General features: G+C 48.5%; 7 protein-coding genes across 7 annotated transcripts; 5 read left to right on the forward strand and 2 right to left on the reverse strand.

Moving 5' to 3' along the window:
- Positions 1 to 871: 871 nt before the first annotated feature.
- Positions 872 to 5,802, forward strand: BKA55DRAFT_495630 (uncharacterized protein; the record flags this gene model as incomplete). Its single annotated transcript, XM_046186298.1, has 3 exons — positions 872 to 1,101; positions 1,449 to 1,730; positions 1,770 to 5,802. 3 exons carry the CDS (start codon positions 872 to 874, stop codon positions 5,800 to 5,802), a joined length of 4,545 nt encoding a protein of 1,514 aa, XP_046056941.1.
- A 484-nt stretch (positions 5,803 to 6,286) lies between these two features.
- BKA55DRAFT_550805 (uncharacterized protein) lies at positions 6,287 to 7,590 on the forward strand. Its single transcript, XM_046191304.1, has one exon. The coding sequence runs from the start codon at positions 6,784 to 6,786 to the stop codon at positions 7,303 to 7,305; it is 522 nt and encodes a 173-aa protein (XP_046056942.1). The 5' UTR covers positions 6,287 to 6,783; the 3' UTR covers positions 7,306 to 7,590.
- A 173-nt stretch (positions 7,591 to 7,763) lies between these two features.
- Positions 7,764 to 10,545, forward strand: BKA55DRAFT_532784 (uncharacterized protein; the record flags this gene model as incomplete). The annotated part of the gene is made up of 2 exons (XM_046189385.1): positions 7,764 to 9,444; positions 9,494 to 10,545. The coding sequence occupies 2 exons, from the start codon at positions 7,764 to 7,766 to the stop codon at positions 10,543 to 10,545; spliced, it is 2,733 nt and encodes a 910-aa protein (XP_046056943.1).
- Positions 10,546 to 11,570: 1,025 nt separating this feature from the next.
- BKA55DRAFT_36404 (uncharacterized protein) lies at positions 11,571 to 12,858 on the reverse strand. Its single transcript, XM_046185870.1, has 2 exons — positions 11,694 to 12,858; positions 11,571 to 11,626 (listed from the first exon to the last, which is right to left on the reverse strand). Exon 1 carries the CDS (start codon positions 12,683 to 12,685, stop codon positions 11,807 to 11,809), a length of 879 nt encoding a protein of 292 aa, XP_046056944.1. The 5' UTR covers positions 12,686 to 12,858; the 3' UTR covers positions 11,571 to 11,626; positions 11,694 to 11,806.
- A 5,470-nt stretch (positions 12,859 to 18,328) lies between these two features.
- On the reverse strand, positions 18,329 to 20,180 carry BKA55DRAFT_550815 (WLM domain-containing protein). The gene is made up of 2 exons (XM_046191305.1): positions 19,928 to 20,180; positions 18,329 to 19,871 (listed from the first exon to the last, which is right to left on the reverse strand). The coding sequence occupies exons 1-2, from the start codon at positions 20,058 to 20,060 to the stop codon at positions 18,571 to 18,573; spliced, it is 1,434 nt and encodes a 477-aa protein (XP_046056945.1). The 5' UTR covers positions 20,061 to 20,180; the 3' UTR covers positions 18,329 to 18,570.
- Positions 20,181 to 21,383: 1,203 nt separating this feature from the next.
- Positions 21,384 to 22,766, forward strand: BKA55DRAFT_550816 (uncharacterized protein). The gene has a single exon (XM_046191306.1). It carries the CDS (start codon positions 21,804 to 21,806, stop codon positions 22,482 to 22,484), a length of 681 nt encoding a protein of 226 aa, XP_046056946.1. The 5' UTR covers positions 21,384 to 21,803; the 3' UTR covers positions 22,485 to 22,766.
- A 572-nt stretch (positions 22,767 to 23,338) lies between these two features.
- Positions 23,339 to 24,614, forward strand: BKA55DRAFT_588679 (Ribokinase-like protein; the record flags this gene model as incomplete). The annotated part of the gene is made up of 4 exons (XM_046194831.1): positions 23,339 to 23,414; positions 23,468 to 23,565; positions 23,628 to 24,350; positions 24,486 to 24,614. 4 exons carry the CDS (start codon positions 23,339 to 23,341, stop codon positions 24,612 to 24,614), a joined length of 1,026 nt encoding a protein of 341 aa, XP_046056947.1.
- Positions 24,615 to 25,015: the final 401 nt, after the last annotated feature.

The following is a 25,015-nucleotide window of genomic DNA, read 5'->3' on the forward strand; positions in this document are numbered from 1 at the left end:
ATGTCAAGCTGGAGCGAACACCGTGTAGCCGGTGCTAAGTTTTGCTAGGTGCCTCTTAGAGTTATACTTCTCATGTCACTGATTCAAGTAACCTAATAATCACGACCGTTTTCCACCATTTTTCCCGGCCCCTTTCCATATTAGGATTTACGAGGGGCGGCACCTCACTTTCCGCCCATAGTAGGCCATCAAATCAGCAAATCTCCCCCTCAAAATCATCTCTCAATATTCATTAGTACCCTTACCTCCTTTTACCTCTTCACATCCCTCAATTCCCTTACTTTCTTTCTCGTTAATAGTAATTATTGGAACGCGCCGGCGCATACAGGTTAGAGTACGTACCGCATTCGCTAGTCAATTTGCTTGCTCGACCAGTCTCCTCCGCAAACGACATTCCCTGCTCGCAGCCGCCATCACTCCATTCCCAAGGCAAGGTATTGCCTTGTCGTACAGGGCAGCCTGGCATCCACCTTTTTTTTTTTTGCAACTTTTGCGACGGCTTCCCAGTCGTTCGCTTCAAACGTCTACCACGTCTCCCCCGTTAAACGACACTCCACACCTACCGAAAACTCTCTTACTATCAGGTGTATTATACCCGTATCCATCCTCTGCTGCCGTTTTCTTGTCCTGCTCTTCAGTACTAGCTAGTACGCTACAATACCGTCTCACGGTGGCTTGTACTCCGCTGTAACACGGTTACAGCTGCATGTAACGTTGGGGCTCGGACTGTTCCCACCGCAGCAACCGGCATCTCGAAACGCCTCACTTACCTCACATCAGCACTTCGTGCCTTGCACAGTACGCTGCGATATCTGCGACTCATTGGCTGATGACTTCCGGTGCATGACACCGCAAGGGAGCCCAGTGCACCATGCCACGGCTTGCGCTCCAGAGTGCAGAAGCTTCTACTGCCTCTACTGCTTCCAGATCCAACTCCATCACCACTCCAGTAGAAGCTACTTCATCATCCGATCACAACCTCCTTAACCGGGCTCGATCTCCCTACGAAGTTCCCGTTGACGATAGTCCTACAGTTGGTCGCATCATTCGTCCGAGTCCAAGTGTCCCATCCCTTGGTTCATTGTCCTTGTCGAGTCCACGGTAAGCATATACATAATGTACATGTCTTCAGCAGCTTCATCCCAACTCCAAACTATCTCTGGTTGCTTGCTCTTCTTGGGTCATCTCCACACACCCCCCTGGCCATCTGCCCCAGGCCGCTTCTTGGCCCCCTTCTGCCTCTCACAATCTCTCCCCTCCACACATCTCTGCTCCTTGGCCATTCTTAACCAGCGATTATCTTTCTTACTCGCCCCGGGTTGAACGTTGTGCGAGGTCTCCGTTGTACTTCGTGCTATCACCATTCCTTTCCCCTCCAACCCAGGACCGTCTTGCGCTCTGCTGTGGAATCTTTCGATACGCCATCTCTAACGCACTGCGATCTCTAGATCCCCACGACCAGCTATCTCAAGTCCACTCGTGACATCTGCCAACTTCCCTTACGGACAAGCAAGTCCCAGTCCACGAACCGCCGCTTTCCCGACTCGTTCTACTCCAACGCCGACATATCGAGCTAATCAAGAACTTGAGAACAAATCGAGCCTTGTTAAGCAGACCTCATTCTACAGCGATTCCTCAGACGAAGGATCCCCAGAACCTCACAGCCCTAGGTTTGTCTATTACAAGTGGTTATTGGGCGCAATTACCACGACTACCCAGGCGTTACCGCTGTAAACTAACAATCTAATCAGACAGGGCTATGCAGGCAGTACGAATGTTTTGCGAACCGTCTCCGAGCCCATAACTTTAAAGCCTGCTCCAGGCTCCGACTCAACTAAACAACCGGCCATGGCGGGTCCTGTAGCTGCGGCCCAGGCCGAATCTTCTAAAGGAGTCGCTCGGAATTCGTCTATCGACTCGGCGATTTCAGCAATATCGACCAAATCTGGCACAACTGGGACTCAAGATGGTCCCCATGGACCTTCAGAGATTGCTCATCTTATTAAGACAGCAGGCAGCCCCGAGACTCTTATCCAGTACTTGCTGAAAGAAAAGCACTCTCAGTCACAGCAGAACAGCCAGTTATGGCGTCTAGTGGACAAGCAACGCGCCATGATTCTCGGCCTTAACAAGGACTTGGAAAGGGCTTTGAAGGACAAGGAAAAGTATAGGAAAAAGCTAAAAGAAGTTATCTCACTTTCCTCTGCTTCGGTATCACCTCAAGAAAATACCAAAGACGCTGTTGAAGCGCCTGTGCCTTCGCTTCCACGAGTTGATATTGAACGAGCTAAGGAGCAAACCGCACCAGAGTCACCAATCCTTGAAGCCGAAAGTCCGAGAAATTCACCGATCGATATCACCATGGCGCCTTATCCCATTACTCCTCCAGCAGATCAGCCCAGCGCACCACATTCAGCTGTGGGCGAACTCTTGAACCCTGCACATGCTATGCCCAAACCGCAAGACCATGCTTTAGACAAGTACGATCACGAGGCTGAAGAACGGGCCGCTGAGGAGGCAAGGAAGGAGAAGATTGAGGAGCCTCTCAAGGACATTCCCTATAATGTCGCTATCCCTCCATCGCGAAGCCTCCCCAGTGAACCGCCCAAAATGCCACCGCCTAAGCCACCGGTAAACCACCTTCCTACAGTCGCGGTTCTCGAGGCTACTCCTCAACCTGACGAAGGACTGTCCAAGTTTCCGGTGCCGCCGCCGAGGAAGCCACCTCCAGCACCCTTGAAGTTGAAGCAAGAAATGAGAACGCAGCTGAGTCCATCTCCGGAGGATGGTGAGACTGAATCTGATTTCGATGATATCCTGGAAGTTGATAAAATTGTTCACGATCGACGAGGTCGGCGAAGAACGCGAGAAGAGGACGATCGAGATCGAGAGATTATTGCTTTGAAGGAGGCGGCTGCGCGTAGTGCATCCAAGAAGAGTAAGTCAAGCAAGTCCAGTCAACCTGGATCTCCGATCCAAATGCCCCAGGCCCCTGCGCAGGAGCTCGCGACAGCCTCACTCGGCGAGATGCTCAGCGCAACAAAAACAAGGGAAATCCCTGCGCCATTGTTAAGTCCCGGTCTCCCCGCAAGCCCTCGACCTTCAAATTTCAGCTCGCCGCCTTTGTCTCCAAGGTCGATGAATTTTCAGGCTGCGCCATTGTCTCCGCGACCACCTCGTCAACCAATCCCACTACCACCAAACACCCCTTTAGCAACTCCGGCCCCAACACCAGCTAGAGCGACTGGGAAAAACACCGTATCTGAGGAAACGTTGGTATCGCAAAAAAGTCGCACCGTGCAGCAAGAACCCATCAGCCACGCGGATCAACCAACCATCAGAATGACTAGCCCTAGTGAGCGTACAGAAGTCTACAAAGGCCTGGTCACAGAAGAATACCCAGATCTTCTGCTCCCGCCAAATGCTTTACCCTCTATCAAAATTGTAGTTGCATCGTCGCGCATGAAGCCATCTCGAGCGAGTATGATGTCTCTCACACAACTCGAAGAAGACCCTGTGTTTACTCTCGCTATCATCTCGCGATCCGACAATGGCGAGCTTTGGAGAGTGGAGAAAGACTTGGCTTCGTTGACAAAACTTGATCAAAGGCTCAAGCAATGTACATCCTACACAGTCAGAGCTCCGGAACGTTCGCTGTTCAGTGGTCATGCGCCGGCCAAGCTCGATGCTCGTAGGACAGTCTTGGAGCAGTTCATGGATGACATTTTGGATATACCTTTTGACACGAAAACAGCTGTCGAGCTTTGCAAATATCTGTCAACTCATGTTCTCCCACCAAATCTAGACGATTCGGTGTCAATTGGTGATTCGAGCTCTGAGATTAATGGCAACAAGATAGGGCCCGAGGGGCGACCTTGTCGCAGTGGTTATCTGACAAAGAAAGGCAAGAATTTCGGTGGCTGGAAAGCAAGGTACTTCGTTCTGAATGGGCCTCTACTCAAATACTTTGAAGTGCCTGGAGGTGCACACTTGGGCACAATCAAGCTACAGGGGGCACAGATTGGCAAGCAGAATCAGAATAACGACAACCAATCGCCGGTGCGTGTAACCAACGGTGATGACCTGGACAACCAATTTCGTCATGCTTTCCTTATCTTGGAACCGAAGAAGAAGGACACGAGCAGCCACTTCAGACATGTTCTTTGTGCCGAAAGTGATAAGGAACGGGATCTTTGGGTGGACGCTCTCCTCCAATGGGTTGATTATCGTGATCCTGAGGATTCTGAACCTCCACCATCCCGGGGTGGACCTGTTCCGGATCGCCAAACACAAGGTACAGTCACAGGCACAGAGCGTCCTACTGCAGGCAAAGTTCGAAAAGCCCCTGGGAAGCCATACCATCATCCATCAGATTCGGATACACTAGTTGGTGTCCGGTACGATTCTACTCAAGCAGGAGATGCCCCTCAAGTTTCAGGGCCTGCGCGACCCAAGACTTCAGGTGGCATGCCTGAACAACATCACAACCATGGATTTGAGAGCTTTTCCTCATCTCAGAGCAAGGTCATTTCGGGACCCAAGGATCCGCAACCTATATCCGACTTAGGTGCCTGGGGAAACAAACCAAACTATGGCCCGACGCCTGATGAAAAGAAACAGAGGAAGCGAAGTTTCTTTGGTTTTGGACCTAAGACTCGGTCTTCATCTGAAGGTCAAGACTCCTTGTTTGGTGGTAGCGAGGTCGGCGCGAATGCAACCCCACCACAGAGCTCTTATCAAGGGCCTGTGCGACAAGCCTTTGGAGCACCGCTGGCGGAAGCTGTTCGATTTTGCTCCCCTACGGATGTGAATGTACCCCTTCCTGCTGTCGTATACAGATGCATTCAGTATTTGGATTCCAAGAATGCTGTGCTTGAGGAAGGAATCTTTCGACTAAGTGGATCTAACGTCGTTATTAAGCAACTTCGAGAACGGTTCAATGTCGAAGGGGATATCAACTTGTTGACTGACCGTCAATACTATGACATTCACGCCGTAGCCTCGCTGCTGAAACTTTACTTGCGAGAACTACCAACAACAATCCTGACAAGAGACTTGCACATGGAGTTCTTGACAACGATGGAGATTACAGACCATGCTGAAAAGATGACTGCTTTGGGTGAGCTGGTTCACCGGCTCCCTCAAGCCAATGCCACTCTCCTCAAGTATTTGATTGGCTTCCTGATCAAGATTATCAACAATGCGGACATGAATAAGATGACTGTTCGCAACGTTGGCATTGTCTTTTCGCCAACCCTCAACATACCTGCACCTGTTTTCGCGATGTTCCTCCAAAATTACGAGGGAATCTTCGGCATCGATCCTGAGGTTTATGAGCTTCCTTCACCCATTTCTGAACCCGAACTGCAGCGCTTTGAAGCACCGCCGCGATTCGATCTCCCTGCTCGCCCATCAACGTCTGGAAGCTCATCTCCTCACGGGCAAATGCGAAAGGATAACGTTCGAGAACTGCAGCGATCTACTCCGACTCCTCCGCTCCTCGTTAACAATGCTCCAGTGCGAGCTTCACCTCCTTCAAGTGCAACTAGGCCTGGTTATGAATCTCCAGCTGGTGCTTATGATATTGGTTACCGACCACCTTCAGCCAACGAAGGACGTGGTGCCTATGACCGACGTTTCTTGCAAGCTTCACACGAGGATCTCGCTAGCGCCTCCGCAGCATACGACCAAAACTTCGTACCCGGCAACAGACGCCGCGAGAGTGCCATCTTCATGGGTGGCATGATGGGTCCACACCACCAGGGGTCCAAGAGTCGCTTGCGAGAAGAAACGCGATTCTAAACTGTATATGTGCTTGGTTTTCCATGTGTTTTGCTATTGCTACATACCCACTCGTTTCAACATGCGATGATACCATACATACCATACCATATTACTTCATAACGACTTACACTATTAATACCTTGCATCTCGGAGTTTTAATTGGTGATTTGATGAGGATTTACTCTTATATTGGAATGATTGGCACTAGGAGGAGATCGAGCTTTGCCACGAGTTGCCTAGGAGAAGATCAAGATTAGGGACGTATGCTGATGTAACCCATATGGGAACGTCAGCGAAGGAACTTCAACGACTTTAGCTGGAACGAATGTCGTTGATCTGATCTTGAATATTGGCGGTGCCGCTTTCTACTTAGCATGGCGTTGTGGATAGTTTTTTGAGTCAAGATGAGCCTGACTTAGTCCAGAGCTGAAGAATTGGCCTGTCATTAGTTCTTCTTGTCTTTTGAGAAATACTCGAATTCATTCTGTGATTTTGTTGCCGAATCGTCTATTTGAATGTGTGCTTCTAGGCTTTTGCAACATATCCCTTGCTGATGCGCCGCCGACTTCTAGTCAAGGCCCATGCATGATCTCCGCCTCATCGTCCGTGGGCTATCATGTAGACAATGCTAGGATAGATGTGCTTAGAGAGGACTTTTCTAATCTTGTGATAACTGAGAATAACTTAGGTAATGTTAGGGTATTGGCTATCTTAAGACTCTTCTGATATTGCCTCATGCTTTGGTGTTCCTTTCAGGCTCTTAACCTATGAGTTTAATGGCTACCTGCTCAACCTAGGTAAGGTAGGTAGGCAATCCACTTGCCTGCCGGTCTATTAGCCTATCTATTGGATTAACAATTCACCGTAAATCCTGCAAAAGAAGATCGAGGCATTTATGTTCTCGTCGATCCTCATTCGTTTCCTCTTCTCCTTTCGCAGTTTACCCGTCCTTGACTCACCTCTCCAATAAATCAATACTCTTCTTCAACGGCTTTAATCATGGCATTCACACTATATGATGCGACTATCGTCGAGGCTAAACTGGCCCTGGCATCACTGGATCACATCCTCACTGAAGCAGAGAAGCATAGCAATGCAGCCAGCTTCCCAGATGCGCGACTTTACGAAGACATGAACCCGTTGAGCTTTCAGGTCCATGCAGCCACTCGATTCGCCGAGAAGCTAGTCGCCAGGCTCTCTGGAAGGGAGTCTGTCGAGTTTGAAGACGAAGTCGTCACATTTGAGGATATGCACTCGCGCATTCGAAAGGCCCAAGAGTTGCTTGAAAAGGCTGATAAAGACGTCGTGAATCAGCAGGGAGAGGAGGTTGCCCCGACAGCATTGCCATCGGCGGGAACAATGGACCTGCCTGGGAAAGCATTTGCCATGGGAGCGGCTGTCCCTAATATCAACTTTCATCTGTCAATGGCTTATGCTATTCTGAGGAAGGAGGGTGTGCCATTGGGAAAGAAGGATTTCATCATGCCATTTGTTGGCGAGTATATTGTGAAGATGCAATAGAGGCGGGACTACCTGAAGTGATTGAGATGACAATTGACCACCCTACATATTGCTGTTTGGCCTTACGCCTCATGGCCTATATCTATGTCAAAAAAGTCTGCCATTGAATGACCTCTTTGGTCATCCATTTCATGGTCCCATGCTGGTAGGACCTTGGACAAATGTTGTCATTTAGACTTTATCAGAGAGTCTTGTTCTAGCCTTGTAACATATATGTACCGTTGTGATAATGAGTGAAACCGATTTAGATCAAATGTTTGTACACTTCTATAAAATTATTCAGTTGCAAGGAAGATAAGAATCAATCTCACACCGAAGGTCCGGAGGTATGGGCAAAATGCTCCGACTTTTGCTGACTCATTCTCAACCACTTCTCGGAAGCGTCGGAGTCGGCGATAACCTTCGCCGTCCTCTTCCATCGCATCATCAAGACCGGCCTACTAAAGTAACAAGCTCCGATGGAGCTCGACCCTCGTCTTGGCGCAACTGGCGATAGAGCCTCAGCAGTAGCAAATTTCGGCGTGGAGGCAACCTCAAGACCATCGCCAGTCCATCAAGTCCCTCATGGTAATAGTTCTCTAATACCAGTCCACGACGTGCAAGATGATCACAACAGCGCCGAGAACACCCCCAGCGCATCGACCGAAAATCGAGATACACCACAGCATCTAAATCAACAGCTTCACGATACCGAACACGATGGAGATGGAATCGATCCGAAGCGACCGAGGGCTTGCGAGGCATGTCGTGGGCTCAAGGTGCGCTGCGAACCGGACCCCAACGATGAGGGACCTTGTAAGAGGTGCCGGAAGGCTGGAAGGAATTGCGTCGTGACAATGCCAACGCGAAAGCGCCAGAAGAAGACGGACAGCAGAGTCGCTGAGCTGGAAAAGAAAATTGATGCCTTGACAGCGAGCTTGCAAGCAAGAGCGGCACCTGCAGGAGGTCAGGCGCATACGCAGAGCCAAGGTCACGGCTTGGGAGAGTCTCTTGGAAACGTTGCGCCGAAACCACCCAACGATTCCAACACAACTGTTTCTTCTTACAATCACATGAAATGGCGGAACCCCACGCAAACCCCTGCATGGGGATCGTTTTCATCGACACAATCCCCAATGCCATCGATGCCGACCGTGGAACAAACTACAGACCGCGAATCCCCAGCCCAGTCCACGGCAGCACTAGCTACAGCAGTCACTGGGCAGAAGAGGAAGTTCACAGAAGGCCGTGAAGGCTCGACTGAACAGCTTGCTACTGAGGAAACACCGGCCGAAGCTCTGGCGGCTTATCTAACAAGGGCCAAGGGTGGTGATATCGTTGACCGTGGTGTCATCACGATGGAGAAGGCTGCTGAGCTATTTGCTCGCTACAATGACCATATGATTTCACACCTCCCGGCTGTTATCTTCCAACCTGGTTTCACAGCATCCGAGCTCAGAAAGACCAAACCTATACTGTTTTTGGCCATCATGGCAGTGGCCTCCGCTGAGTCACCCATCCTTCAAAAGGTGCTTCAAAAAGAGATGAAGCTCACCTTTGCCGAAAAGGTGATGCTTTCGGGCGAGAAAGGCTTAGAGCTAGTGCAAGCACTCAACGTCGCTGTGATCTGGTATTGGCCACCAGAACATTTTGAGGAGCTGAAGTTTTACCAGTTGGTTCACACGGCGGCTGTTATGGCCATCGATATTGGACTCGGCCAGAAATTGAAGCAACGCCGTGGAATAGTCGTGCCTGATACCTGGCGTCCTAACCCCAGTACCGGACCAGGTGGCCAGAGCCGTCGATGGGCGCCCCCTGATCCAACAAGCATAGAAAGTCGTCGTACATGGCTAACATGCTATTTCCTGGCAACCAACACTTCCATGGCTCTGCATCGACCCAATCTCATCCGCTGGACTCCCTTTATGGAGGAGAGTCTCCATCTTTTGCAGTCGTCGCCGAACGCTGCGCCAACGGATGCTTACTTTTGCCATCTGGTCTGGACACATCACCTTTCGGAGCAAGTTAATGCGCAGCTTTCTCTCGACGACCCAACATTTGAGGTTCATATCTCGGAAACGAGAACACAATATATTCTCAAAGGTCTTGAAAAGGACCTAAAACGGTACAGAGAGAAGGTTCCCTCAGACTTGCTGCAACGTATGTAATCAATAACTCAACCACCGGAATCGTTCACTGACTCAAGTAGCAACTCTTCTGATAAGTTTCGGCGTCCTCAACTTGTATATGCATGAGGTGGCGTTGCAGGCTCGTACAACTGAGCCTCTGCGGCCTCCATTCTCAACAACTTCTCTACAGGAAGGGCTTGTAGGTGGGGATAGACTATCCTCAGCACACATCAGTGCTATATCGGTATGCCTCGGTTCTATCAAGGAAATGCTTGGCACATTTCTGGCCATGGACGTTTTCAGCATACGCTGCTTACCTGTGTTCAACTTTGTTCGGGTTGCATATGCCGTCGTTATGCTCATCAAGCTCTACTTCTCGGCCTCAGCAGCAGGCTCGGAGCTGGGCCGAGTTATTGATAAGGAAGACATGCAAGTCGGAAAATATCTTGACAACCTACTTGACAAGTTCCGCGCAACCGCAGCGGAGGACCGTTGTCGCCCAGCAGCCAAGTTCCTTGTGGTACTTGTTATGCTTCGTAGCTGGTTTTATAGACAAGCTGAGTCGGAGGCCAAAGAGTCGAAGCCGGCTTCTATAGCTTCTGCGATAACACAATCTCCTTCCCAGGCACAACAGCAGCCTCCGCAACCTGCCAATACTTCGGCATCGCAGCCTTCTGACCACGCATCAACGGCCAACACTCCACTTCAACTCCTTTCTGAAGTTGCCACCGGCGCCGGCTCCCGAAACCGCGACTCTTCAGCCAACAGGCATTCGATGGTTGGATGGGGCTCAAACATGCCGCAGCCTCCACAGCCCTTCTTCCACGACACCCCCGACAACAATGCAAGCTCTACAGCCTCCATGCCCTACCACAACGAGCCATTCCCTGCAGATTTGGCTGCTGCAATGGCTCCCGCAATGCCATCACTACCCCCCACAGCGGATGGGATGGGCGGCTACAACTCTGGAGATCTTCTTGACTTTGCAGGCTGGGATCTGGAAGGCATGGGTATGGGCATGGGATCGCAAGGGATGTGGGAAGATGGGATGCGTATTTTCCTCGAGGAGCCCTGGTTTAACACGATGTTTCAAGGCAACCCCCCAGTTGGCAACAACGCCATGAACTTCTGATACCCTCCCATAAGTCATTCTGCTGACAAAAATAGCTATTGGCGGCTTATCTTTCACATTTGTCAATTTAGACTTTGACTGTATATCTAAGCAGCCACGTCAGACTACGCTTAGCTTTCTGCACAGGTACTCAATCAGAAAGCCCCAACGCCTTGATGTTTGCATCTCGAACGGTCGGCTCACGGAACGCACCCCCCGATATGCACGTGGGCTGCAGCTTCAAATGCATGTTTTAGGTGCATTGGCGCCAGTATAAGATTTGCATGTACTCGAAGCGGTGTGAGCGTTGCTTGCCAGTTCTTTGAGAGAAGAATGAACTTACTGAAACATTATTCACATGCTTTTTAGCCAGGAGTCTGGAACTATGTATAGATGAGATTATGGACTATTAATTACACACTTCTAATAGGCGACATATGTTCTATCGGATAGAGGATCGTATTCGATATTTGGATTTGACCGTATAACCTTCTACGAATTCCTGATACTACATGATACTAGTTGATAAGATTACTCAAGTTACGAGTTCTTCGGGAGGACACTTTAATTATGATGAGACCAATTCCCATTCATTCTAGCTGTGGTCTATCACATCATTGATACTGAACGCCCGGGCTGTCATCCGCTCCGAGTTCCATAATCCTATGTTCTTGGGTCCCGGTCCGTGATTGTAAAGACATCACCATGTCCCTCAATGTTCCTTGATTCGAAAGCGTTGATAGCCCCTATCCTCTTCGTGCACCATTTCCACCTGGTTCCTGGTTACAAATATTGGCATACCTGTGCTCGTAAACGAAGCCATAACGCCAACAACTTGATCAAGTTCAAACATTCCCTATGCTCGCTCTTTTCGTGATTTATAATTCGAAGTTTCCCTCCCACCGTCCTCCAACGTCTTGTTTCAAAATAACCTGTGACCACTCCTTATACGCCTTTGAAAGTTTGATACAGCTTGCATGTTTTGTGGCCAATTTCGCATTTTCCGTAGATCCCGCTAGAAAAGGTTGATTGCAAAACACCAAAAGCATAAAAAAGTCAGAAGCCATGTTTTCAGCGAGAGATCTCCTTCAAGGGAACTTTGCTGAAGATGGTAAACCATGTCAGGAACAACATTGCGCAGTGAAGCTGGAATTTGAAAGGAATCATACGGCTATTAGGAGCGTCGGACAATTGTGGCAAAGTGGGCGAATCGTCATTGTTGGTATCATCATCGTCGTCGTTATCATCTTCAAGTGAATGTGTATCTGAGGCATGGATGCGCTCAGTCCATGTAGAAGTCACCCTTCAAAATTCTCTCCTGAAAAGCATCAGGCTTGGGTCGTTCAGGCTGTCTAGGTTGCTGCTTGACAGAAGAGGCCTGGACAGGAGGTTGCGGCATCTCAGAAACAGATTTTGCCCGGTCGTGAATGGAGCCTCGGGGCGGGGAGGAGGAGGCGAGCGAGAAGGAAGTGCGAGGAGCACCGATGACGGAACTCTCGGCACGAGACCTAAGCTGCTCGGACCAGTTGAAACCTTGCTGGTCTGGGCGCGAAATATAATTGTCAGATGTGGCTCTTGCATATTTGGTGTTGCTTGCCTGTGAGACAGAAGAAGCGAGACTGGGGCGACGTCCGGCAGACAAAGCTGCCGCGAGGCTCGACCCTTGACTGGGGGAGCCAACAAGCGACGCCTTCCGACCACTTGGGACGGGGCGCCCGTTTTGAGAAGTGGGAGGAGAGGATGGGCTATTACCATTTCCAGGGCTTCCATTTGGGCGAATGTTGCGCATGTTCGAAGTGCCGAAGCTCATTCGTCGAACAAATGGTGTTGTGGGTGCAGTCTTGGAGTACATGTCGTCATCTTCGATGGCATTCTCATCAATAGAGTCTGAGTTGTTTGAGTTTGTCGACATGCTGCCTCGACGAATAAAAGACGTGTTTGTGGGCGAAGTACCCGAAAGACCAAGTGTGGTAACAGAGAGACGTCGACGACCAGTGTCAACTGGACCCGAGGGCTGATTTGAAAAGCCGTTGCTGTTGGGAACTGAATTCCCTCTTTGAAAAAGATTGGTCAATGCGGCCTGGGTGATTGACCCTCGTCTGTTGCGTGTGTACATTTCGGCGTTGTTGTTATTGTTGGGGGGTGCTGTGTCTGTAGACATGATGGGCAACTAAAGACGACGGTAGTCGTCTGTAGTTATAGTTTTGAGGATGTTGTGATATGGGGAGATATGCGAGGTAATGGCGCCAGAGTGGTTCGAGAATGGCAGCAACAGCGTTTCACGTGAATTTAATGGTGGGATGGTGTTTAGAGAATTGTGGGCTGTCGAGAGCGGTTTCTAAGAGGCGAACAGTCATAAAAATGAGAACAAAGAAGCGGCGATAGAATGAGTAAAAGGGGGGAAGAAAGAGAAGAAGAAAGAGTTTAGAAAACCGAGATGGGAACGGGGGGAACCGAGGGTTGATAAGGACGGACAGTGATGGGTTGGTGAAGAGGATGAAATGGGGGTCAGTCAACTCTAAAACAGGGGAGAAGAGACAGCTGGTTAGCGATGAGAGATCGCCGTTGCCGGTTTGGGTAAAAGGCAACCTTTAGGTCAACGTTGGAGGGGGAATCGGCAGTCAGCGGCAACTTGAGAATCGAGCGAGACCGGCGCAACACCATACCAAAGGTATCAGTGTACTATAGTCTACTACCTAGGCCACCAAGGCCAGAATCGAGGGTCGTAGGTCGTCCGTCAGTGAAGACCAGGATCCAAGACGGATGGTAGCATTCAAGAATTGACCAGGGGCCTTTGGTTCGTGGACCACTTTGGTAGGTATGCTCGTTTGTCGAGCTGACGCCGGTACATGCAGTCGCGGCTAGCTTCAAGGTTGTTTTGTGATGGGGCTTTTCAGTGACGGATGAGACCTTTGCTAGAAAGATGGGGCAAGATGAAAGGGAAATGGCTGCAACGTGTAGATTGAGTCCGGGGGCGGAGTGACGTAGTCGCTATAGAGTGGGGTTTCCCGCCGGAATCGGGATCAGGGTTGGTCAGGCTGTTCAAGGATGCCTGGGGCAAATCTGCGCTGTGGGTTACTAAACAGCACTGTAATGCCTGAATGCTCAAGGGTTCATCGTGGAGGGTGTCCCCTCCCGAAAGAAATGGAGAATGCTCTGGGGCTGAACCCTTGTCTCTTGTCGCTTACCAAGTTCTGAACACGAGGCTAATGGCTTGTCTTGGTCTGGGTGTATCTGATAACCAATCTTGATATAATTTCTCGGGCTCAAGTAGCTATCGGAACCCGTCAATTTGACTTGACTTCGTGATTCGGAGACCTTGTTTGTGTAATAGTTGCTGGTAGACTCCTAGAGTCCGTTCGATAAGATCTGATGTGGACAGCAGAAGCAGTAACAGCGTACGCAGACGGACTGATGTGGAAGAACTGCTAGTAGAGTAGGCTATAGAATTGAGAATTGATGATCTCTATTTCCGCAATGTTTCGTTGAGGGAGTGCGGATGTGTCAAGGTAGTAATTCACAGTCAACAGGGGGCCTATGAGACAGAGCACTCACCCACCCTGGTTCAACTTTCTCGTCTAATCATACCATGCATTCCATTTCGAAGACCGTTGCGGATACAATACCAGAGAGCCCTCTTGGGGCTGGACCAAGCATTTTGAGCAGCCAGGGAAGGTCCTAAAAGGGCAATGAAGCAGAATTGGAAGGGAGGTTGTCGCTGTTAGTTCTATCCGCTCTCCAATGCAACCGAAGAGCTGTGTCCGCAACTGACAAGCTTCTTAGCCTGAACTGTAGCAGCGTAGGTAGCAGCGGTTTCACGGTTGGTGTTTTGCCTATTCTCAGGTAGAGGGGAAGTGAAAGGTGCATAGCTTTCATGAACGTTTCTTATCCAGTCAAGATAACTCACACAGAAGTACCTAAGGGACGAAGCACTACCTACTCTCTTTTTTTTAATCATCTTGTTTATCTCCTTAAGTATCAGTTTCCTCTCACAGGTGCATCAGTTCCTCATTTGATATATACTTTCTCCCAGGTTGTCGTACGCAAACAATATATCTTGCTCTCCTCTGCTTACCTCACATAGGAAACCCATGGAACTTGTCCCTTTTTTTCCCTTTCTCATCAACAGCTATCTATCAACACATCAGCTCTCATACAAGCCCTTTTTCTTCTGGATGACCGAGCAACGAGATCAGATTCCATTTCGGGCACAATGGGAATGAGTTGTCGCCCGACCTTCGAGCTCTTGCAGTTTTTACCTCTTACAGCGGGTCAGGGCACAGTGGGCCCTGTCTCCCCGGCATCTGCGGCTTCACACAGACCATTATTAGCGCCGTTTGACGGCGGAGAAAACGGGGGTGCAAAGGGACCGCGCCGAGAAGCCAATCTTATCTCGAAAAAGGCGCCTCGTAGGGCACCCCAGTGCATAGGTCGACGTCACAAACGGGTACCTACTGGACATGTTTGCCATTTTGCGGGGTAGTGTCTCTAATGAAAAGCGACCAACTGAGACAAACCTTCATGCGTTTTATCGCGGGGATTGCGACTCTGCCTCATAGGCACAGTTCAACTGCGTCAACAGAGATGCGTCGAGTCTGAACGAGGATCAAAAGCCTCTCCGATTTCACTCACACTTTCGCACCAGCTTATCCCAACTCTCTGCTACAGCACGATACACCGACAGACGACCGAGCCAATGATGAACCCGCAATTGGTCGCCCACCAACCACCAACTGCATGTGCCTTATGTGCCAAACTGAGCATGAAGTCCAGAAACGCGATGGCAACCCAGCGAGCGAAACTCTTGGGCGTTGCTAGCCTCTTTGTCATCAGATGAGCCCATGTGCGACTGCTAGCACAGCAACGCCATCAGTAGATAGTGGTGGGAGGGAGATACGACGTAACTGCAACGTGCACACGAAACACCGTAATCTGCATTAGCTCAGCTTTGGTGCTGAAAAGGTCCCCCCCCGAAGTCTTGAAGATGTGTTGACAGTTCGACTCATGGATCGCTTTCACGGTCCTCGATCTCACGTCCAATCCCTTTTCAGCTGTTGGCAGCCCATCACACCTCATTTTCCTCATTGACATGACTCTTGTCAAAACCTTGCATCACACACGGCCTGGCCCATGCTTTTAGCGTCGAGTATCTTAGATCAAGTGATGCTCCTGTCTGGCTGCTGGTGTTATCTTAAGCTTCAACAACGATCAGTATCGCTTGGGAAATTGGGCACTATGAAACGATGCCACACGGTGGGTGGCAGAGTCGTCATCGCCATGCCATATCCATATTTCGGCAATCATTAGCAATGCTTGCTGCAACCTTTTCATCTCATTTGTATTTTGGGACTATGCTAGGTATGTCTGTAGATGTTCGAGGTACGTTGAAACGTAGAGAGCTCTTTGTTTTTACTTTTAGAAAGACATCTTTATGCCTTTGTCAACATCTTGTCTTTTTAGCTTTCATGCTCATTTCTTCCACCTAGGGCAACCCCCAGACATGAATTGTTAGCCTTTGGACTTCCACAAATGCCACGTTATTCAGGAGGTCTGAACTCGACTAAACACGCACGGTTAAGCTCACTTCCTGCAAACTAAAAACAGCGTAACGGGGCCCTGGCCCGCTGTTTATCGTCTAAAGCCGACCTCCAGATGGCGAATCATGGGCTGAGAATATTACCCCGCGTCCGCCCACATGCTCCCGAGACCGGCTCACGGCATCCTCGGCCGCTGAGGTGCATTGATGTCCTTGGCTTTGACTTCGACTTCGACAGCCTGTCTGTCTATCTTGAGCTTTTAGGCGGGATTCTTCAATCCCTCGACACCCTCTTTGATGTAATATGTGTTCGATGTTATTCTCCCAACACTACCTGTGCAGTGTTGAGTGTCACCACGCTTTTGCTGTTGATCAATGGCGATCGGTTGTTCTATACTCCTCTTGGGATGCATTGGTTGCTCCTGGATAAACTCCGTTTGGGGTGGCAGTTTTGTGGCTTTGTTAAATTAAAAGCAGCTATCCATAGACAAAACTTCACATACTGCATTGCATTGTCTGGGATTCAAGACCCGGAATTGAGGGAACGAGGTTGGGTCTTGGCCAACACACCACCAAGAGATTGGCGAACTTGGTGGCGGCCATAGCCACCTGTGAGTGCAGAGATAGCGCCAAAGAGGGGGATGGAGAGGCTAGGAAGTTATCCACAATGCCGCAGCTTGCAGCCCACAGCCGAACAATGGATTTACTGCACTGTAATACACACTAGCTCAATGGTAGGTCTGTCCCTGGAGGTGGGTGGGGGATCACATCGTCAACATCAAGCCCACCCATGTTCTTGAAGGTCTGGACCTCGGTGAGCATGTCGATCTGATTGAAACCATCCAATGGATGTGCTTGCCAGAAAACACTACATAACAGAATGGTTATGTGCTTCAATTGCTGGAATCTGCGGTTCCCTCACCCATTTCTTGTCTCATCCCCATCCCTCACTATTTTCTCACCCGTTTGTTCTCGACCTTTTTCTTCTGTCTCCTGTCTTTGCGATATAGCTCAACCTTTCTGGCCATATTCGTCCCTACTCTTCTAATATTTCGATTGTTCTCTACTCATCTTCAATACTCTCCACTCTGATATTCACCGCTGTTGTTTCCACTCCCACCTTATCTCAACTTCTTCCCCACGCCGCGTGGATTTCTTCGTCCTTCTTCTCACCTTGTCTTCGACCCTCCCTCGCCTGTTACATGCATGGAATATGATCTGAAATCTGCCGCCGGTCAATCGGCCCGCTCCCCATGAGCAATGCACCTCCTCCTTTTGTTCCTTTGACAACATGAGTGACGCTCGGCTTGCCTTCGATTACCGCTCTTTTCGTAGAAACGCCACGCATTTCCAACTCTTTTCAGCACTATCACTCGAATTTGTAACTCTTCAGCCATTTGATAACTCACCACGGAGCAACACATCAACGAAAATCAGTATGTAAGTGGCTGTCGTCACTAACAGATGCAGATACTCTCGTTGTCTCTCGCCTGTGACGCAGCCCTTGATCATCTCCCATGATCGGGCATCAAGACCGCGCATATGACCCAGGCGCGTAGGACCTCGCCATTCCTGGCTGCGCCGGAATTTGTATGATATGATGAAGAAAAGGGCCAAACTGGTATGACTTTGAGGGTGTTGCTGTTAGGGTGACAGCACTCACAAATTGTAGATCCTTTCGGAACGAGCTACACGTAGCAATATCCCCGGCATGGATTCGGAGGACTTGAGGAGGGGAGGATTTGTGTTCGTAGGTTGGGTTGAACATGGAGGTTGACCTTTGTAAATAGGGACTCCGCTGATCCCTCATGAAAGCGAATCTTGTGTAGTCATTAAGGCTCTGAGACAAGCAATGAGAAGATCTTTCCAAGCTAGTGCTCTCCATCGGTGAACTGCAATGCAACCAACTTCATGCACCGAAATTGAACAAAAGGATAAAGTGACAACTAAGTGCTACACATTGGAGATAGATTTGTTGTAACTTGAATAAGTGCGGGATAGGGATCTTCTTATGGTATGATCGTCTTACATAACATATAGCCAAGCTTAGGGTCAGAATTTCATGTATCTAAAATCAATCTCGAGCTTAGCATAATATGTTAGTAGAATATTTACCATATGACTCTAGTCTTTGATATATTTGCAGGTCAACAAATGGTTGAAGGTTTCGGCTTTTCTCTCGCTCTTGGAGCTTCAGGGAAGACAGACTTGCCCAGTTTCTGTCCTTTAAGGGGTTCGATGATCATACCATCTTTGATTCAAGAACATCGATGTTATAATGCTGCATGTCTCTGAATGCGAACTGCTCTAACATTATCAGCATTGCCAATGATGACTTCAGTCTGCTACAGTGCTGCGGCGTTACTACATAAATCATTCAACGCAATTGCGTCTCAGCGTCGCCAAAAAAAAAAAGTCGTCATGTCTACTGCTTAACAGCAATGTTACCTGACTTCCATCGTCAAACATAATCTTCTATCGCAATGAATATGGCTTGATTCACTGCGGCTTTACACAACCTCCGTTCTTCTTTGACCACACAATCCACATACTCCACAATCGCCAGCATTGCGATACTGCGTAGTTTGACACGCGTCGCTCGAACATTCCCACGAGCTTGTTGTTGAGGAATCCAATACATTGGCACACATTGCACATGTAAGTGCTAAATTGGGGTTGTCGTATGAGCACATGGAGCAGGTTCCGCCAGAGCGTGCCTGATTGCTCGTCGAGGTGACTGGCTGAACTGAACCTTGAGGGGGTGAGACTTGGGATTCGTTTATGGCTTTTGCATTGTTTGCCGGGTTGATAGGTCTTGATGTCGTTGGTATCTTAGGCTGTTTAGATTCTTTGGTAGGTTCTGCCTTGATAGCACTGGCAGGTGGCGCTGATGGTAATGGCTGGATGTTGAGAACTTGAGACCTAGGTTCTTGAGGTGGTTCTATAACCTGTGGCTTAGGTGACTCCCTCTTGATGCCCCTAATTATTCTTTGAAGTTCCTGACTCTCATCTCTGGATCCAGGATCATCTGCATCTTCGTCTTCACAGACTTTGACCATGCCGCGGCCTTGCCCATCAAGCAGTTTCTTACCATTGACATCGACAGCGCCCTTAAAATCTTCCCCAGGCTCATCCTCAAATTCACTGCCACTCCCGGAATCTATCTCGTCATCATCTTTAATGGGCTCAGGTTCTGTCTTTTGCTTTTCGAAGCGAGCGAGTGCCGCCGCCGCCCGGAGCTCGCGTCCCCTCATGCTTCCAGCAACTCGAGGCTTTGCTTGGATCTTCTTGCCACTCTCCAACTTGACCTTTTCTTCTTCGTCGGCACCGAGAGCGACCCCATTCTTGCCAAACTTCTTCAAGATTCGTCTTTCCTTTCGTTCTTGGTAAGATAGTTGTGGCTTGACCCGTCTCTTGCGACGTGATCTGTAAGTACCTCCGCAGAGATGCTCTGGTAGAACCTCATCAGCAAGCACGCTATTCTTTTCCCATTCACCAGTGGCAAGATTGGCACCTCTTCCCCAGAGGCCGTCTCCGGTATAGTTTTTGGACCATAGCTCGTGCATCTGAGAAGCATACAAGTTTCGAACGGTCCAGAATGCTCTCGAATGATTCATTTGCTTGCAATGTGCCAGCTCGTGCATCATGACCATCTGCACATAGTTGAACGGTAGCCAGCGGCCAGTGCTGGGCGACTTCAGAACGAGTTGAACGACTTCGCCTGCGTTAAAATTTCGTCCAACGAATTCACGATTTGGTTCGTACTCTTCTAGAGAAGTAACGTACAGGTAGTTTTCTCGCATAATGGGACCTAATTAGGACAAATATCAATACCGTATTACTGATGCAGGAAGTCGGTAGACTCACGACATTGTGCTGCTATTCTCTCAAGAAAATCCTGGGCTATCTGCTTGTCTGGGCCCTGTAAAGGCTTGATGAAGACAATGTTAGGATTCGGTTGCGATTTCTTTTCATTCAGCCGCTGATACCCAGCAACCATGTTGCTTTGAAGTTACGGGCAAGAAATGGATTGCTTGCAAATGTGAGCACGTATTTCAGTTCCGAACCGTCCTGGTAATGGTTATGTAGTACCTGGAGCCCGGTAGAGTGAAGGTGAATGACGCACAGGGAACCCGCAACTGAAAGACGCGTAAAGTGGAAGACTCCACACGCGACGCCACGTGACTGACTCACGACATCAAATCCGCGGCCACTCAAACAACCTAATCAGCGAATTGTTCTAGTCTTGTATTACAATAGTGTCACTGATCTCATTATAAATTGCCTGAGGAACTTTGCGATAAGAGAAGGGAAACCATCGAGTATTTATAACTAAAACGTTCAAGGCCTATACGGGACTTCAACTAACATAACAGCTCATTGTCAAACTCTCAAAACTATCGTCAAAGGCTAAGGTCTAGAATGTACATTCTCGTTAGAATCTTGGACTAAGAGGCCTATATTCCCGGGCTCACCTAGCCTTCAAAGCTTGAATCTTGTTTTGATATGAAGAACTCTTGTCGCCAAAAGCAACATCGATACTTATTGCCATCTGCTTTCAACATAAGCACATTTGGGTCCTCCACACTTGGTAGTTGAATAAGTTAAAGATATGCATCAATTCCTGATTATTTCCATTCGTATTGACGCAGAGAGCTGTAGAGTCTGAGGGTTTCAGTACTGAAGTCTCGTCTTCGTCCTCTCTACCTCTCGCTCGCTCTTTGCTTCGTCATTTCTTTGGCTTCCCTTTTCTCCTTTCACGTCGAACAAGAACCTCCCTGGCTAAAATACATATGCAACCTTCTTATACCTAAATCTTTAGTTTTATTCATCTTCCGAATCTTGAGGGGGGTTTTCTTGAAGTTCGAGCAGCTCGCTTCTGGTTGAAGCGATGACCTCCTAGTTTGAGTTGGGTGGTATAATAATTGAGAAGAGGCTTCAAGCCTGTAAGAACAACAGACGAAATAGAAGAAAACCGGCAATGCATACCACCTAGAATAGGTAGCTGCACCCCAGGGAGTAAGAAAATTTATGACTTTAAACTAGGATGCCAAAAATAACGAGGTAGTCTAAAACTACTAAGTTATATTAAATTTACCTAAAGCTTTTTATTATTTAGGATAATAATCTTAAGTTTTCTTGCATCCCAAGGAGTGCTTCTTCCCTGGTAGTACATGTCACTTTTTGCTATTTGCCAGCTGCGTGCAGTTGTATAAACACCTCGACACTGTCCATGTGCATTCACCAATGTGAGGTGCGAAACCTTATATTTTCTTCTATTATTATTAGCTATTAGGTTTAGCTTTCTTCACTTCTTAACCTCCGCCAACTGACCTGCTCTCGCCACTTCTCTTCAACTGTCCTTTGCTTTATTTCCACACAGACCGTCATTCTGAGCAGGACGGCAACTGAAAGAGTTCACTCTCTTGTCTACAAATTTCCATATCTCACTCTCTCAAACCGAATGATACCTTTTATCTGCTTCGCGTTTTCTTGAAGCAACACACTTTCTCTGGCACAGGATGTGCGCTTGCCATAATGGCACCTCATGAGATGTCGATTTCACTACATCTCACTCTTCCGGTCGGAGGTTACGAAGTCACAGTGACGAACTCAGATGATATTGATAATTCCTTCGTGACTTTCATTTGTTAAGTTTTAACGTCAGATCCTAGACACTCGAGTATTTCACAATAAGATCGAGTTTCCAGCACACGCCACCCCTGAGCCTGGAAACTCTACGATGCAACCTACCACAAGCACATCAACGTCATTTCCGCTATTTATCAAGCTTCCAAGAGAGCTTCGATGCGAGATCTGGAAACAATCCATAAAGAACGAGGCAAGGGTGTTTTACCCAAAGTTCTATGACGATGATCACGACTTACAGCAAGTCAACTTTCCTCACAAATTACCCTCCATTCGTCAAGTATGCTGCGAGGCTTACCAGGCGTCCCAAACTTGTGGTATTTTCATCTTTGGAAGACTCAAAACAATCCGAAAAGCGCCTTGGTTTGGAATATTCAGCGATATCATTCACGACCCTGACGACCCTGACGACCTTGACTACGACTTCGAACGGCACTTCAACCCTAACGACGCTTACGACTATCAGAGAGTTATGCGTGTCGCTCGTAAAATTGCAGTGGATTGGCGTCGTGGGATGATAGTCAGAAATCTCCTCGCACGGGTGGCACGTTCGTATCACCATTGTCAGACACTCTTCTTGGTTTTTGGTCGGTACAATGAGCCCTCCGGCGACGTCACCTTCTTTACCATCCCGGACAATGAAATCCTAGAGTGGGGTATAAAGAAAGAACATGAGACGTGGGGTGAAATGAAGGAGGAAACCATGAGCGCATGGAGGGATGAAGGATTGCTCAATGAGCTCGGCATCACAGAGGCAACCCTCCCGAAAATTTAGGCCGTGGAGGCTCATTCTGTTCGTAAGGGATCCAGAAGATGAATAATCTACAGTATGCAAGCAATTCAGCTAGGAATCGCGGATTCAACTAATGATGCTTTTCAACCCCAAGTTCTTCTTTACCAATGTTCTTGATATATGTCGTCGGATATCGGCCTTCTCTCAGTTGGCCCCAGAATAGTAGAAACTGTCAAAGTTTTAGCCATGTATTATAGATAGTCACTTACAGTGAATCGGCTCATGCTTGAAAGGTAGTCCTTAGGGAGCAAGAAAACTTCTGACCTTTAACCAGGGTGCCAAAAATAACTACATAGGTAGTCTAAAAGCCTACAAGTTATACTAAAATTACCTCAATCTTTTCATCACTTAAGATATAGTCCTAAGTTTCCTTGTCCCTTTCACGTTTTGACATGGCGGGATGAGGGCGACACAAGTGAGGGACAATATTTGCGTCGTATATTTTGATAGCCTAATTCAATCCTGAACTTAGAATCCATCAATTATGTGGTCTTCGGTTGTGATTATTTTTGTTGGACAATGGACTTGTAGTTTAAAGCTCTCATAAAAGTGACATCATAAGCCGTAACACCAAGCTGCCAATACCTCATCGATTTCGATCGATTGGAATCCAGTCAAATAAAACCCGGTCGACAATTCATTCTTAAAAAGCTGCATCATTTCACATATTCTTCTTCTTCTATCAACCTGCGGGACCTCTGCGTAAAACTGATCTGATCTGATCAACACCCCGCGACTCACAGATCCATCTCAATTCCCTCAACGTCTCAGCCTCAACTTTCATTATCTCATCACATAACTCTCTTGCGATGTCGGCTCAAGATTCTGTCCCAAACATGTCTTCTGCTACAAAAGATGTTATATCTAGGGTGCGGCGCATGATTCCGCCAATGCTGGAGAAATTTCACAAGGGTTTGTTACCAAAAGCATTCATTCTAGATGATTGAAGGCTGACGCAAGAACAGGCCAGTTGGGGAGAGTCGCCGTCATCGGTGGCAGTGAAAATTATACAGGCGCACCCTACTTCTCAGCCATGGCGAGCGCAAGGCTGGGCTCTGATCTGGTATGATGCTCTCATACTTTTCTTGATGATATAGTCTGGCTAACCACGGCTCTTATATGTAGTCTCATGTCATTTGCACACCCGCCGCTGCGACTGTTATCAAGTCATACTCGCCAAACCTCATGGTCCACCCGCTGATGCGACAGAGCGAAAACGCCAAAAAAGAACACGAGCCTGCGGCTTGGAATGCTTCCAAGGATCCCGAGTCCAATGCTGACCACATCGCGGCACAAATCAAAGACCTACTGCCTCGGCTCCATGTCCTCGTCATCGGCCCTGGTCTGGGCCGTGATCCTCTGATGCATGCCACCGTCGCCCGCGTGATCCGCGCTGCTCGCGAGCAAGAGCTCCCTATTGTGTTGGATGCTGATGCTCTGGCGATCGTGCACACGCAACCCGAGCTGGTGAGCGGTTACGACGGTGCTGTACTGACACCCAACGTTGTCGAGTTTGGCAAACTGTGCGACGCACTCAAGGTCAAGGTCGATGACAATGCACCTGAGACCGCTCGCGTTGAGGCTCTGGCGAAGACTCTAAAGGGTGTGACAGTGGTTCAGAAGGGTGCCAAGGACTATATCTCCAATGGTGAAACCACACTGACTGTGGATCTTGAAGGTGGTAAGAAGAGGAGTGGCGGACAGGGAGACACTCTAACTGGTTCTATTGCCACGTTCCTGGGATGGAGGAGAGCCTACCTCGACCGTCTTTGGGATGTCGGCAAGGATCCCATCGGCGAGCATGAGTTGGTTGGGCTTGCGGCCTTCGGTGGCTCTGCCATCACAAGGGTATGTCTTTTACACCTTTCCCGACTCAAGCGCAGGATCGGCACCTTTGGCTGCCATCGTCTCAAGCTTTCCGCTTAGAGGACGAGCCCCTGAGTTCTATGGTTCCTAAAACATCATACTGACATTTTCTTCTAGGAATGCTCTCGCCTAGCCTTTTCCAAGAAGGGACGCAGTCTACAGGCAAGCGACTTGACTGACGAGGTTCACATCTCGTTTCTCAACATCTTTGGCGAGGACGATGAGGTAGACGAATCCAAGCTGTAACGATAATTACGTCTCCTTTACATTGATGACCAAGCTACAAATATATGATACAAGTAATCTGATAGTGTTATAAATGTATACTGTTGCTTATGAGGTGATTTTAGGTATTCGGCATGACATTCCTCTGCCAGCAATAGTGCCAACCTGGCGCCAGGAATACGCTCAAAGAAGAATGCAAGAAAAAAGGATACGTTAACAAGGGGCCGTTCATTCTCATTCAACTGCCATTTACTAAGCCTCCGGGAACAAAACAACCGCATCGTATCGACACTCACAAACCCCTTTTAAGGCTGGCTGGCCTTAATTCAACCTTCAGTTAGGAATATGTGCCGGAACATGATGCTTATCAAGTAACTCAATGAGGCAATAATATTTGCAGTTTATGTATATAATCTTTAGCC

The sequence above is a fragment of the Fusarium redolens genome (genome assembly GCF_020744475.1).
Source record: "Fusarium redolens strain MPI-CAGE-AT-0023 chromosome Unknown BKA55scaffold_1, whole genome shotgun sequence".
Taxonomy (NCBI): Eukaryota; Fungi; Ascomycota; class Sordariomycetes; order Hypocreales; family Nectriaceae; genus Fusarium; species Fusarium redolens.